General features: G+C 38.4%; 2 protein-coding genes across 7 annotated transcripts in view; one reads left to right on the top strand and one right to left on the bottom strand.

Moving 5' to 3' along the window:
- The window catches only part of AKAP11 (A-kinase anchoring protein 11), a 430,499-nt gene extending 430,466 nt beyond the window's left edge, over positions 1–33 (top strand). Inside the window, exon 13 of the transcript XR_009728594.1 lies at positions 16–33. The gene's annotated coding sequence lies outside the window, so the exon portion shown is untranslated. The remainder of the gene's footprint in view (positions 1–15) is intronic.
- The window catches only part of ENOX1 (ecto-NOX disulfide-thiol exchanger 1), a 375,494-nt gene that overhangs the window by 35,909 nt on the left and 323,169 nt on the right, over positions 1–16,416 (bottom strand). For all 6 annotated transcript variants that reach the window (XM_061374279.1, XM_061374278.1, XM_061374274.1 and 3 more), the window contains exon 12: positions 9,405–9,589. In XM_061374279.1, coding sequence (XP_061230263.1) covers positions 9,405–9,589 — 185 coding nt within the window. The remainder of the gene's footprint in view (positions 1–9,404; positions 9,590–16,416) is intronic.

Below are 16,416 nucleotides of genomic sequence, written 5' to 3'. Positions count from 1 at the left end.
TTTCAAAATTCTTAGGAGCTGTTCATAAATACAGAGGAGAAGGATGGTAAACATTTCTTTTTGGAATCTTCCTTAGGTAGGAGGAAAAGAAACAACGAATCAAAATAAAATCTCAGGTACACAACTAATTGCAAAATAAGAATAAAAATCCCTCTCCCAGTACTTCCACAGACTGTCTGGAAGAGTGTCTTTTTCTTTTTGCAACACACACAAGTTTTCATATCACAAATGGCCAGCACATGGCGAGCTTGAGAAATAATGAGAAAGTGACTTCCCAGCTGAGCAAATATGCATTAGTAACAAGACGCTGATGAGGCCAGACAAATCACCAAGGAAACAGGAGAATGTGAAAGGCAAGTCAAAGAAGCTTTAGAAATGAGCCCTAAAGGAAGTTAGCCATGTTGCAGCATCAGCGCAACATTCACCCATCCTAATGTATGACAAGAAATTATTAAAATAAAGAGTATGATTATGGATTTTTTTCAAAAAACTGAAAAGAAACTGTAACATCCCAATGCTTCTCACTGCTCCCACCTTAGGGTCTGCCTGTCTCACTGGAACTACACAGATGGTATTACTTGGACGGATTGTGGAGTTTCAATGACTAAAGACTCCTGGCTCTGACCCCCTTGCCCCAGTCAGTGGACGTGTGCCGCACATGGGTCAAGAGCCCAGCTCCTGCCTGTTGGACATCCACCTACAAAGTGAGTTTCCCTGGCTCTCTGGCTGGAGGCAAAGACCATGCTGAACATATTAGCTCCACAGATTAACCACCCCAGAGGGAGCCAAGGGGCTGGAAACACACCTGATGGCTGAGTGCATTTGGGGGCACTACTGAAGAACACTGTGCAGCTGTGTCGTGGTTTAAGCCCAGCCTGTCAGAACTAGGCATCAATCCTCCCCTTCCTCCCCCCCGCTCCTGGAGGGATGGGGAGGAGAACTGAAAGAATGTAACAGCCATGGGCTGAGATAAGAACAGCCCAGTAACTAAGGTATAATACAAACCACTGCTGCTACCACCAGTAATAATGATAAGGGAAATAACATGGGAAGAGAATACAACCGCTCACCACCCACCAACCGATACCCAGCCCGACCCAAGCAGTAATCTAGCCCTTTTAGGTAACTGCCCCTAGTTTTATATACTGGGCATGATGTGCTGCGGTATAGAATACCTGTTTGGTTAGTTTGGGTCAGGTGTCCTGTCTCTGCTTTCTCCTGACTTCCCCTTCTCCCTGGCAAAGCATGAGACTGAGAAAACCCTTGGTTGGAGTAACTATTACTTATCAACAACTGAAAAGATCAGTGTTATCAGTGCTGTTCCCAGGCTGAAAATCAAAACCACAGCACTGTACCAGCTACTAAGGAGGAGAAAAATGACTGCTACTGCTCAACCCAGGACAAGCTGCTTCCTAAGGGAGATGTTTACTGTGCTCCCCACCTCCTGCTAGTAGACTGACTGCAAAGATCCCACAGCTTTACAGCAATCAGAGTAGGAGCAGGCAAGACTGAACTCAAGAAATATGCCAAAAGAAAAAACAAATAGATGGACACTGAAACTACCTAAAGGGAGGTTACAGAGAAGATGAACTCAGACTTTTCTTAGGTAAGAGCTGTGGGAGAATAGGTACTTATTCAACAAGGAATAGTTCTATTAGATAAAAGGAAAACATTCCACAGTGAGGGTGGCCAACACTTTAACAAGGGGTCAGAGAATCTGTGGAGTTTCTATCCTCAGAGGTACTGAGAACATAGCTGGCCAAGGTCCTGAGAAAAAGTGAGACTCCAGAACAGCCCCTGTTTTGAGGAGAGGGATGGTGTATGTGACCTCCAGACATACCTTCTGATCTGTGTTCTGTGATTCTAAAGAATATCTAACTGATATCAGAAAACTAGCTCCCAAGTTATTTTTTATTTTGTTTCTATAAGGAACAGTAATCCAGCCACAGCAGCTACAAGAGGCAGCATTAGGAGCAGGACAGTAATTGAAAGGAGAACATGGATGAAGCAATGACTTTAGAGCCAGTCTACAGCTTTCCTTTGCCAAATAATTTTAACTACATCTCTTCCTCCTGGACGTTCTCTTTGTCCAGCTTTGGGCTTCTGCAGCAAATGAGGAAAAGACACAAGTCCCTAAGAACCTTAGAGAATCCATCTGTCCTCTCAGAAATGAAGTTCTTGCAGTTTACTAATAGATAGTTAATGCTAGCATCAGGGATCCCTCTCTGGTATCTGACTTTTACAGCACATTACAGAGTCTTTGATTTTCATGATGACCTATGAAGGGGAGAAGTCTAACCAAAGCCCATTGCTCCTCATTAAAAAAACTCCCTCCTACCTTTGTTAAATTAGGTGATTGGCATATTACATAGTCCTTGACTTTACTGGCAATTGGTGACTGGACAGGTGGGCTTACAGTTTACTCCGATCCTGACCAAAGGAAGAAGGCTGATCTCAGATGAGTGTTATATTCCCTCTGCCCTCATATCTGTACTACGAGGCTGGATGCAAAGTCAAAATAAGACCTGATCATCCATTCATAACAACTTCATGTCTTCCTTCCTTTCCTCTTCCTGCACCTGTCCATTGTGGATACTTCCTTACCATGCAATTGCATTTGAACTGTATGATCCCATCTCTTCTCTCATGGACTGCAAATGAGCATGATACAGCAACTGAGCAAATTACATTTTTCATATTTTGATTTAATATTAAAGAAGAAATATTTTATTTATTTTGAAGGAGAATTAAAAGACCTGACACATTCAAATTAGAAGAATGATATTAGGGAAGAGAATCAATTTGCCCAGTGTAATTCCACTTAAACGCAATTCCTAGTTGTGGAAGCAGAGTTCCTAGTAATGGTAGCATCAGACACATTTGGAAACTATGTAATCAGCAAGCCACTGCTATTTAGGATCTTTTAAAACTCATATAAGATAACTAAGCTGTAAAACTTAGCAGATTTGTCCTTTACTACCACTAGGCTACACAAGCATGTTAATGAAGATAGTAGCTGATTTACTTTGTATTTTAAATAATGTGTTTACCTGATTATTTCTTTCCAAAGTGTTTGTTCTTGCTGCCAATCTCAGTTTAGCTTTACCAGTGATATTAGGCAAAAAGACACTACCCTCCACCATTTTACCACTAGAACACCTATCAGTCAAGATTATGGTGCTTAAAGCATCTGTGGACCCTTACTTACATTTCCCCTAATATTGCTGAAGTGATGATGGCAGAAGTGGGAAACTAGACAATACTTTCAATAAGGAAAGGTTGTTAAACACAGAGGGAACCCATCTGGCTTGTCTGGGACCTGGTAAATAACTAGCATTTAACAGCCAGATGCTCTTTATATTTTTTTTTAATATAATCAGAAGGAGTGAGCATTTTCTGGAAGTTTAAATGTGGAAAGTACTGTACAAAGCCCTGGAAAGCACGAAGGAACAAATATAACACTTATGGGAACATTTTTCTCTGTCCTTGGAGCAAACCTATTTCTTAACCAGTGTCCAAATATCAACCATGAGGTGAGAGAAGAGACAAGCCTAGAAGTGAACATCTGGACTTTGGGTCCAGTCCCTCACACTTGTCTCCGTTCCCTAGAAATTTGTGACTGCTGATAAATATTGAACTTATTACTCCAGTGTCATTTTTATAGGAAAACAGAAAGATCTAACTGGAATACATACAGCAGGAGTAGTAATAAAAAACATTTCCATCTTAATTATTCTGTTCTGTTTATTCAGCAGGTGAAACACAAATACAAGGGATAATGTTTTTTATCTCTTTTATTTACTCTTGACTTTAATACTATATTTTGGGACAAATCAGTTCATAGTTGTGCATAACCACACTGAGTGGATTATGTGCTGAATAGATGTTCGGTAAGCAAAAGATAGGGGGATAAAATAGACTAGAAATCTCCTCTGCATTTAGGCTATATTAATAAATATAGCCATAACATGCTCCATCTATTCGACAATGATGCAAATTTTAGTGCTAAATTGCTACTAGAACCTGTATATTCAAATGTAAGTCATTGTTATAATGGTCACAACATTCACATTGGGCCAGGTTTGGCAATTTTCAGCCAAAGGCATGTTTCTGTGACTTCTGACATTACAGGACATTTGTATGTGAGAGAAAGGAATGGCTGCGACATTTACCAACATCTGTAAAGGATCTGAGAGCTGCAGAGCAAAATGCTAGCTGAGGCTTACTGGAATTGGTGGATGATTGGTTAGAAGAATGATGTGGAAAAAAGTCACACAATGGCCCTACTAGCTGTTGAAGCCTCCTGGACAGAAACCTGCTTTACTTCCCTGCTTCCACTGAAAGAGAGTGGATCATGGGAATAGTCAGTTCTTCCACTACTTGTATGAAAGAAACCTACTTCTCACACAGGACAGGAGTGGGAAGGCCTGAGCAATGACACCTTGTAGAAAAAAAATTCTGCTAACTCAGTGAGGACTTCTCAATATGGCCTAGCTCTGCTTCAGCGGCTGGAAATGGTAGAAATACACTTCATTTCAAAGGCAGCACAGTGAGGCCAACACTAGCTACCTCTGGCTTTTCTACTCAGAATGGTTACTGTACATTAGAGGTATATGATCTTGCTTTAAAAGCTGAGAGATGACTCTTGTGCAATCTCACTTAGACCAAAGGGTCCACTGAAAGCCTGAAATGATTGCTAGACATCTGGCATTTATCAGAGCCCTTTTACAAAACATGTATGTGTCTCAGATGCACAGGCTATTTATTTTACATGCTAAATGATTAGTAAACCATAAAAGCTAGTCCTCAGTAAGCAGGAAATGTCAGGAGCAGTGTGGCCTTTGCATTAAGACCTTGAATTGCATATTGAACATCAAAGACAGGAGGGTATTGAGCAGGTGACGATTAACTGTGTACTCTCTGCCTGCAGCACTGAATGGGGAAGGGTCTCTGAGGTATTCAAAGCAAAATACTCAGGCAGTAGTTCAGGCAGTTTCTGGCTTCTGAGTGCTCAGGTTCACAATCTGCATTTCTATTAGAGTGAAATAGATATCATTTGGGGAAAAAAGGAAGACAAAAGACAAAAGAGAACTTTCATCATGCTGCACCAGAGTGACACCCGTGTGGGTCATCAACAGGGCCAGAATATGTTCAGTTGCCTGCTGAGACATCCCAAGCTAACAGTCAGTAGCACCCACAACAGTGTATCAACCTTTATGTCAGCCCTACACCTATCACCCATAACTGTTACTATTGTTCTGGCTTTCCAACCTGAGCACTAATTTTAGGAGAGGCACCCCTGCACATCCCCTGCTCATGCAATAACCCTATGGATAGTCTTTAATGCATCACCACCAATGAACAGGAGCTTCTGCTGTCCCTGTGTGTTAAGCATATGAACCTGAGCTCAGCTAATGAATCAGGCCCCTTAGGGGATGGAGATAATGAGGTGTCTCTTGAAAGCCCCAGATATACCCCAGCATGTGGAACAGCAGAATGGTAGGCACTTTTGTACATTTTCTGGAGAAAACATACATGGAAACATAATTTAAATGGAGATTTCTGAATGACACCCTTGCCTGCAGGAGCTTAAATTTAGCTCACCCTGTTCAGGAAGCTGCAAGGGGAAATATCATCATACATTTACATGATGTAGTGAAGCACCATGAAGAATTACCAGTCTATTTGCAAGTGAACCAGTTTGGGAATCAGTACAGCTATGCCAGCATGGCCCCATACTTTGGTCAATCAAGCCTGATGAAAAGGTAGAACTAACTTGTTCAGTTAGAGAGCCATGGTAAAGGAGGTGTGTGCTGTAGACTTAGGATGAACCTGAGGTTTAAGACATAGCATGAATGGCTGTGCTGTGGACAAACCCAGATGACCAGTAAAAAGCTAAAACTTGGACATATGCTAATGGTGCTATCTCCTATGTGGCAAACTAGCATTTTTCAAAGGCTTGTTAACATTATAGATTTCAGACAGATTTTATATGGAAACCATATCATTAATCCAATAGAGACTCACTGTCAAACTCTGTTGTTTTGTTTCAAAGCATGAAGGTGGCAAGTGCATTTCCTCAGGAATTTTCCTTGGTAAACAGCAAAGAAGAAAAGCATAGTTTTCATGCTTTGTTCTTGGAATGCCTGAAACATTTTGATGAGACTTTTTTCAAAAGAGTTCCGCTTGCTATTCCATGTGGAATACGCTAACCCAAATGGTTAAAATTTGGAGAAATTACATACACACTGAAAACTGAGTCTTAGAATGGCAAGTGTTAAGCACTATGAGGTGGTATTTTCTGCATTACCTATAGTCATGTACCTGGTAAAACATTCCAGAAAGAAAGGCAAGATTTAAAGATTCCTTATAGCTGTGCTGTGAAGTATTGTAAAAATAGTTACAACTAAAACATCCTTCCTTGTGACTGCAGACATTGTTAGGGGATACTGAACACTGCTGGAAAGACATAGCCATTCAAAAAGTGATCTGCTTGGTATGTGTGTTCTCATACAGAAATAAATTGGAGGCAATACCACCTATGCAGCAGTGACAAGTTAATTCAATTTCCATCTCAAAATCAGGTAAAGTGTATCTCATTTGTTACCATGGTTACAAGACATTATTTCCATTTGTTTGAGATCTCACAGTGGGTATGAAATTAAACTGTGACACAGCTTTATAGAGGAAGTTGACTAAAACCCCCATAAGTTCAATGTCATTAGTCCAAAGAATTTTCTTTTTTAGACACAATAAATAAGCAGGTTGCTATTACTGCCCATAGAGCATACTCCATAAGAAAAATCTGTGTGATTTTGCTGATGCTACTTTGGATTGGTAGGAGTGATGGAAAAGAAAACAAACATTCATTTAATCAGTCCTGCAAATGTGTGAAAGAATATCCAGATGGTAGAAGTACATTAAAACCACACTGATGTTGTGTTATTTGCTACTGTGTGGCACCAAATACATTTACAAAAAAATTTATTGTTTTTGAAAATGCATCTACTTTTTCTCTAGATTTCAAAGTCAGAACAAGAAGAGGTGTATAAAAAAGTGGGGGAGAATGAAGAGGAAAGAAGGAGGAAGAATACATATTTTAAACCTGACATATATGCAGGGTTCAGGGATTCAATGACATTCAGTTTACTTTCTTTGAAATTAATTTTAATATATACAAAAGGATAAAAGAGAATATAGGTCTTCTTGTTAAATTATTACTACTCAAGTCCTGATATATGTTTAATATTTCATAGAAAGACTGAATTCTGTAGATGCTGAGCACCTGCTATAGTGATGGATTTCAGCTAAGGTTGTCATCTCAATACTTACAAAATGAAGCTGGAATAAAAGAGTCTACCTAAATCAAAGAGGTTTTTCTAAATATTCATGCATCAACTGCATGAAAAGCACAAAGGTTATGGGATGTCATGATTATGGCTAATAATTGAAATCCAAAGCCATCATCCAGCTGCTTAACTGACTGATAATTTCCCACCAAATATTCTGAACTCCACCTCCTGTGCTTCTGTGTTGCTGCCCTCCTCAGCATATTGTCAGACTGGATTATCTGCAATGTCTTCTCCAGCTCCCCGGGCCATCTCTAATTATATCCCATTGGGAGTTAGTAGGTCTGACCCTGAGACGGCAAACTTGAAAAATTCAGAACCTCACAGCAGAATTGTCACGAACATAGTAACTCTCAGAGGAATAGGGACCAGAGTGTCCACTGCTAGCTCTGTTATTGACTTGCATTATTAACCTTTGCTTGAAGTTCAATAGAAATCTGTTTGTATTCCACAGACTTGATTATCCTTCATCCAGCCCCCAGGTAGGAAATTATAATAACACAAAATGAGGGTTAGAGCTCTAGTGTTTTGATTTAGTAGTATTCTGTGCCCACTTTTCACTGATTTTAATGGAGAATTAGCACCAGGCTGAAATTTAGCACAATATTTATATATGCAGTTAAATTTAATGAAGCCAGTGATATTTAAGTATCCATTTACATAAGGATAAGATCGTGCATAGACCTCAAGAATATCTAAGGTATACTGAAACCTGAAGTATTTCTGATTAATTACTTCATTGCTAAGTTCAGGAATGATTTCATTCCTGAATTATCAATGACTTATTTTCTATTTTTCAAATATTTTGTTCAGAATTATTACACTATGCCATAAATCATCCAAATTTTATAAACCTCTGCATGCTTAAAGGTGCTTATCTTCATATGAACACGTGAGTAGTTTTGTCTTGTGCTCTGTTATTTGGTGTTAGGCAGAATTTACAGACTTGTCGGATCTGATGGGTACTGTGGTAGCCATGCAATTCCTAACCCAATGAGGCAGCTCATACGTAAGTGAATGTCTCCTGGTTTTTATCATAATAGAGCAGCTTAGTGCAATCTGGAAGTGGGTATAACTTGTCCCGTTCTGAAATCTAATAACCAGGAGTGATAAAGTAGCACATGCTTCAGAACCCAGAGGAAGGAATCTCTGCAGTGACATCTTGAGAAGTTCTATTCTAGCTTGGAACCCAATCCAGTGTCGTGTTGAGCCACTGCCCTGGCATTCTGTCATGTATCAGCTGACTACAAAAGGCTGGGAAGGAAAGGCATTACATACATGCATGCTGAATGAGGGGTGCTTATGTGTTAGTGGATGTGTCAGACAAAGCACTGGAAACAGTTTGGATGTGCTTGCCAAGATATGCCCAGCACAATGTCAGCAGCAAATAACAAACAAGGGAGAATGCTTACGATAAATGCCTCCCCCTGGAGGGACACACTGCAGTTTCTCACTGACTGGTATCAGAGAAAACGCTTTGTTGCTGCACAAACCCACTTTAAAAAATGGGTGAATGAAAAGGTTACAGCCATTGGACAGCATAAATGGTAAAAGCTCAGGAGATAAGACTGGTGTTGCTATCCACTTGTAAGTTAGCAGAAGGCTAGTCTGGACAAGCTGGAGATGCCTCGGTCACCCTCAAACAAGAGCAGAGAAAAAGGCAAAACTGAGAAGCAGAGATGCATTTAAAGATGCAGATGAATGCAAACGAAGATACCACAGAATATTGTCTATGCTATAACGGACAAACTTTCTCGAAACTTTCTGCAGAATCAGGGCCAATTGAATTAAGTGAGGAGAGCAATAGAAGATGTACTGAAGTAATTTGCTCCTAACTAGAACATGCATAAGAGTTGTCTTGAAAGAACAGTTTACAGTTTATAACTATCTCTAAATATGTTCCCAATTCCTCCTCCCCTCTCCTCCAGCTAAAATCCATCAGATTTTGACTTTGAAAAGAAACCAGAACCTTCCTGACTAATAGTCTTAAGTATAGCGCAGCCCCATGGTACTACTTTCCTAAAGAAGACCAGTTCTTTTATTCCTTAGTAATACCTGCTGCATGCCTTGCATTGTCTGCTGTAGGAACTGCAGCTGCTGGTCCTTTGTAAGGCTTTCTTCTGTCCGAAACAGCTGTCCTTTCTCCTGTTTCAGGAGTTCCACTTCATTCCTATAAGCATCCAGCTGCCATCGAAGACTATCATTCTCTTCCTTCAGCGCATATGCTTGGGCAGCTAGAGCTAAGAGAAAATGAAAATGTGAAGGAATCAGTAAAATGGATTGTTTCCTTACAAATAAGGCAGAGGACATTGTCAGGGGAGATGACAATATAGCTGAAAGCCAGTGAGACATTTCAGAGCTGAGACAAGACCCAGCAGAGCTGAAAATTATTGGGTTCTGGCAAAGACTGTTGCTGGGAAGTTATTCCGTGGGATGAAAGGACCCATAAAGCGACCCTGGATAATTCGAACGCTACTTGCAATCTGGCTGCTAAATTGAGGCATATATTTTAGGAAGAAACTGGCATGCAGTCCAAGGGCAAAGCTTCCACCAACTTTACAGCATTTTCCCAGTGATGTTACAGGAACTGATACAGCCGTTTAGTATTTATATTAGTGTAGCAGCCAGATGTTCCAATCAGATCTGTGCTAAGGAATTTTGACTACATAAAGTTGCTGGATTTAGTCCCATGAGAGAGGAAACACAGAAATTCCTCTCCAATCTTACTATGAACTACTTCGTAGCAATGGTTATGAGGAGCCATTTAGACAGAAAAATTATGTAATAGAGTAAAATTATATAAAATGCAAATGCTCAAAAAAAGTGTTGGCACTACAAGAACATTACTACATTAAAGGCATTGAAAGATACTTAAGTCATTTCCTTAGGAAGCTCCATTTGGCCCCTTTTCAATTTAGAATGGCATTTTTATTATCATAACTGATAGCAGGTGTTTGTGAAGAAATCGATTAGTATGCAGGGATGGAAATTACATTTGCCAAATGACTTGCACAGTCTGCAATATAGGCTGAAATTTGTGTAGCAAAAGGCAGAAGGCTATAAAGCATGCACTAGGAACATTATTTAAATAAATTATCCAAACATAAATACATATAGGGAAGCATGGCATTCATTACTTTAGGGGTGTGGTTATCATCCTATAGAAGAACCCATTTCTGGTAATATTTACACTTGGCAGAAGTAGTGGTCATTTGGCACAGCAAAGTGACATACTATACTATTTTCCTTCTTGGAACCTGGTAACACAACAGCATTATAGAGCAGCTGTAATTAAAAAGCAACAATCTACCATAGCCAATTCTACCAACATTTGGTAACTGAAACACATAACTGATTTACATTCCTGATTAAACGATTTCAGGCTTTGTACCACAGAATTCTTTCTTGCCCACCTACAATAGCAATATGGTTAAACTCTAAATTATAGGAAATTGTATGTTAACTCCATTTAATGTTAGGCCTCTCCTGACTAGACTTCCATAGATAAGAGAGTCCTCTGTTCCCTACGATAACATCATTCAAAACGTTTGTGAAATTATATCATCACTTAGATAGAATGTCACAATATTTCGTTACCAACAAAAACGTTTCATCTTTGGTAGGACAAATCTACCTTTTTGTAAGGTAATTTTTTTTTCATTTTAAAATAGTACAAATGCATTATCTAAACCAAAGTATAGTTATCTCCTATTAAAATACAGACATGGATTGTTTTTTTGCTCTTAATTTGGATAAATATTTTACATAATCTCTCTGGAAGATTTAGCAACAGCTATGGTATTGTTGCATCAAATTAAGTTGTTCCGAAAAGCATGTAATCATCCTTCCATGACAAAAGTTACCCTCAAGAAACCAAAATGATTAGTCCAACAGTCAAATAAGAGGATGAAATCCTTTTTACCATTTTTTTTTTCTTGGTAAAAGTCTACAAGCTATAATAAAAGAAAGCAGATTAAAAAAAAAAAAAAGAGAAAAAAAGAGGTCAAAGAAATAAACACAAAAACTCAAGTCAAATAAAATAATTTGGGTTGGAAGGCACCTTTAAATATCATCTAGTCCAAGCCTCTTGACATGGACAGGGACCTCTTTCACTAGATCAGGATCAGTAATTCATCTGCTGTCCTTACCTAATCCAGCTCTTAATAAACTCCTGAGTGTAAGGCTTGTGTATGTGTTAATCACCGTCCTCACTAAAATGTGGGTTAGAACCGATATTCACTTGAAATTCAGGCTGCCCTACCTACACAGCCACTGTTGTGTATTTCCTGGGTCACATTACAATTCAGTTAGAGAACTCCTTTTGTCCTCCTAGGTGAGTTCACGCTATTGTGCAGGGCTAGGAACAGCATGAGAAGTTTGCTACAAGGACAGCAAATTAGGAAGGATGGAAAGGGCTACAACATAATGCACAAGTAAGTAACCAGTATGTGATAAACCTGTTTGTGTTTCAAAAAATAACACATTCAAATAGAACAGGTCACAGCATGTATGACTAATGAAGGTAACTGCACATTTTTTTCTGCAGAAACACAATACAGATTTTTACTGCTAAAAAAGAAAATCAGAGTTGCACCTCTGAATGCCATTATTTTAAATATTAAATATTTTCATTATTTTAGAACTATATTTAGTATGCCATCTTAAAACCTATATGACAGTAATTTACATTACATTACAACCAAGAAGTCCCATCTAATGACAGGTGCCCTCTTACTCTACTCCAGAAGACAAATGCTGTGTTTGGAAGAGGTTACACTCTTAGGACAAAATGGAAATATCTCAAACAACCTAAAGCGAGAGAGTAAGAACACAGCACAGACAAGTTTGTGATACTAGTCAGGATTGCCAGAGGTGTACAATTTCTTATCAACATTCTTATACACTCTTGTGATCTTCCTGGGCACTCATAGTAATCAATTAAAGCTAGAGTCCAAGGTAGAAATATGTCCTTAAATAAGGAGGATGCAATACACCATGCGTAGCAGCAGTGCAACAGCATATTAGATTGTCACAGGCTTTTAAGTGAATTAATTACAGATAAGAGTCCAAAATGATACAACATTAAATGTACGTAGTTCCTTTGCTGTTTAATTTAAAGCCCCAAATAGTTGGTTCTTAACATGCAGAGTGGTTAGCAGAAAAGGAAAATAAGTCAGAGACAGATATTGAGTGGACCCCAAGGGCTACAGCTCATTCAACACTGGGTAACTGTTTCAAACAAAATCAGAAATGTTCTTTGTGTTGACCTAACATAATTATAAATTTAAGATATTTACATTTTAGTGCATTAAAATTAAAATAATTCCGAATTCAGACCAATGTCCCCTTTGATTCCAAACAAAAAATATATTATATCTAAAACTAATTATATTTTGAAATTATTTTCATTATAATAATTATATGTATTAATATGTAATTAATTTTGTATAAAGAAAGATGCTCAATTGAACAGTAAATTAAAATTAGAGGAGAATTTGTGGGGGAAAGGAATCTGCATTTTTAAAAGGTAAATATTTTTCAAATTTTTACAGAAATTTTTGCTCTGATTGAAAAAAGCTGATGAATGTAGTTTTAGTTGGAAAAAACCACCAAAACACTTACTCAGCTTATCTCCATGCTACTTCTCAAGCTATTTTAAGTTTGGTAGTTCAGTTACTCATCTACAAAATTCCTCTCTGAGACATGATACGAAGTATCTTAGTATAAAAAGACAATAAATGCTGAAAGCATTTACAGAAGAACTATATACAAGAAAGCTATATCAAAAGAAAACTCTGTCAAGAATCCTGAATAGCTGCCTGTGGTGCAAGCAGAAGAAAATATTCCTACCTAAACAAACACAGCTGGAAACCAACTCAATATACACTTTACAGCACTTTTTATTGAGGGATGCAAAATGATACCTGCCAGTCTCAGAGCAGTTGGAGGAAGATTATACATATATAAGTGGAAGAAGCCTTCACATTGATATTTTGAGGACATCTAAAAGGTTAGTGTGATTTCTTTGTGCTGAGGCAGAAGTGCTATATTCAGTTTGGCAACAGCCTCAGTGTCAAGATAGATTCAACGCAGTGGACTCAGGCTAGACCCAAATTGAAAGGACACTCTTTTTACAAGAAGTGACTGTCTGAAGTCTAAAGACAAACTCATTGACTGATGACTCAGAGAAAAACAAACAACTTTATTTTTCTAGGGCATCTGTGTCGGATAGTTAGGAGCATGCTTTCTTTATGAGTAGTACTGATCTGTACCTTTTATTTTAGCTGTTGCTCTGTTGACTACATTTAACTTAATGTATAATAATGCCCATTGGAGACAATGTAGAGTAACACAGGTGATACAGGGTAACTGAAGTATTTTATGACTCACATCATGTCATAGTGTCCAGGAAATGATGTGAACATTGAGGTTATCAGGGGGAATTAAAAATTTTCTACCAGTTCTATTAAAGCACACCTGTGCTATATATTTCTCATTAGATGATCACTAGATGATGCCTTAAGAACATTAGAATTACCATTAATGGCAGACTACTAATTCACAAAATAGGGACATTCTGAGATAAAATGCATAAACAGGTTATCTCAAGAGTCTGAAGTAATCTGGAAATAGTATCTGAAAAACAAATGAGCAAACACTAAAAACAGTAACAGAAAATTTGCTTGTAAATTCTAGAGCACAAACTTCCCTTAGGTCCTCCTAGCAGAACTTTTCCATAGATTCTTTCTTTTATAGATTTTTCTATACTTTCATAGAAATGGACCATAAAGTTGCAAACTTCTGTGCTTATTTGTCTTTTTGCAGATTTTTGGTCTAAAGACTTTAGCAGAATTTCTTAGAACTTTGGAAATTTAGCCAATCATCTATAGTGAGGCTGATGAAACAAGATGAAGAACATATTCCCAAACCTTCCTGCCATCTGAGTTCTACTAATGCCATTATCCTAATTTGCTGACTTGAAAATAAGATTTTAAATTATATAATGCTCTTTTTGATAACAGCAACGAGAAAAGCATCAAAAACTGCTAAAATAACAGCTGTTACAATGGTAATTTTTGGCATCATTTCCATTGCAAAGCATTTACAATGTCAAAAAAAAAAAAATAAAAAGAAAAAAGCTATCTTGCAAGACACAGCTACTTCTTCAAAGAATTTTCAGCTTGAGGGACTGAACAAATGTGAGAGGACACAAAGTCCACAACTATAAATACAAACATTGAAAGTTATCCCTGGCTTCTAGCTACCTTGCTTGTTTTTCAAATAGGTGAACTGTGAGTCAGTCCAACCAAGGGAAAATCAGCTAGGAAAAATGTTTCTGGAAGGTCTGGAATGGCGTGAGTTATTTCTTGATGCTGTAGAAAACAGGGTAAGTTATACAATAATGGCACTTTTCACCCATAAGGAAGATTGTCTTAGCGGAAGTATAGCATGGACAGTGTTAGAAGATACATTGTGTGTTATCTTGAGAAAGGGCTCAAAGAGAGAGACAAAGAAAAGGAACTCCTAGAAGTCAAACAGGAGGTCACAAGGTTTGGATATGAATTTTGAAGGGGGCAGAGCTAGGTGGAACAACAGAAAATTTTGGACCTGTGTTCAATACATAAAGGGAGAAAAAAGGAAGCACGGAAAGACTCCTGATGGTGGCACATGAAAGGCAGTGGCATTTTTAACAGTTACTGGGTTAGGAGGAAGAGTTCAAAAGTGAGTCACGGGCCCAGTGTCATACTGAATGAGAAACTGTGAGAGGATACACTGGTGTGTAAGTGCTGGCATGTGTGAGGAAAGGGTGATGCTGAGGCTGTGGTTGCCTTGAAGGAAAAAAGTTTCATACACTAGGTGGGACCACCACACCCTCATTCATTTTACCCTATAAAGCTCTATTTAGTGCTTGAACCCGCAGGAAATTAGATTTTGTGCTACAGTCTGAGGATCCCATGATGGTCATTCATGGCAGGGGTGTGTGAGGTGATGCCAGTGAGGGACCCACACCTTGAGGTGAGTGGGAAGGTAAGGTTTGCAAGGTGATGGAAAGGAAAGTATGACCCTCATTGCAGACAGAAATTGCTGGATGGCTCCTGAGGTTGCAGGACACAATGAACAACTGAAAAATTGTTAACCTATGTTGTATGTGTAACTGCTCAGGTATAGATCCATTTGTCTCACACCTGACTTTTGTAAACCCTACCACAAAAACTGAGCTCTGAGAACAAGTTTTAGCTATAGATGCTCTGTGCACAGTTCAAAGGCATTTGGGAAAACAACTCTTTAACAATATCCCCAGGAAGCTTACTGAAAGAGTAAGGCTAAGGTAAACCTTGAACACCTTGAGGCATCTTCTCAAACCACTTTATAACAGCGTCATGTTCATGAGTCCCCCAAAATCTAAAGTGGTTTTGATCCATTGCCTCAAGTTCCTAGAGGAACTTTCTTTTCTTTATGGACAATTGCTAAATACCTGATCACCACTATAAATGCTGCTCGGATGTCAATGTGGATGCACAGAAATATGTCTGATATTAGCAGATAAAAGCAACATTATTCCTATAATGCATTCTTTAATAAATGCTTTTTTCATTGTTTTCCCATGTTTCTGCAAAAATAGACTATGTCACATGGATCTTTATAAAAAAGAAATCCTTTGGTTGAAGCTTAAAAGCAGCTATCTGACTAGCCTGATTAAACTCTGGAAACAGAATTAGAATGATACAAAAATAAATAATTTGGAGCAATTAGAAGCTAACCAAGCCATGAACAGTTTCTTCTTTCCCCTTCAGACATAATGTAACCAAACAATGAAGCAATTTCAACATTTTCTTTTATGTTAGGTACACTTCATTTCAATGTCTCAGTACCTGCAAATTTAAACTCTAAGGGCACTAATTATCCTATACGTAGAGGGGTTATTGTCATTGATGTTAGTGGGAGTTGGGCCCACACGCTGGGAGACAGACACACTCTTTTACAAAATCTGCTTTATTCAGGTGCAGTCACTTCAAAGTCCTTTCCTCACCATGCAGCCTATGTTTGATGCAGAGAAACTCATTAT

The sequence above is a fragment of the Neopsephotus bourkii genome, unplaced genomic scaffold, assembly GCF_033783945.1.
Source record: "Neopsephotus bourkii isolate Nb327-2 ecotype Australia unplaced genomic scaffold, CSIRO-AGI_Nbou_v1 NB_1637, whole genome shotgun sequence".
Taxonomy (NCBI): Eukaryota; Metazoa; Chordata; class Aves; order Psittaciformes; family Psittacidae; genus Neopsephotus; species Neopsephotus bourkii.
Note: the sequence above shows the minus strand (reverse complement) of the source record. Positions and strands in the feature narration are given on the sequence as shown.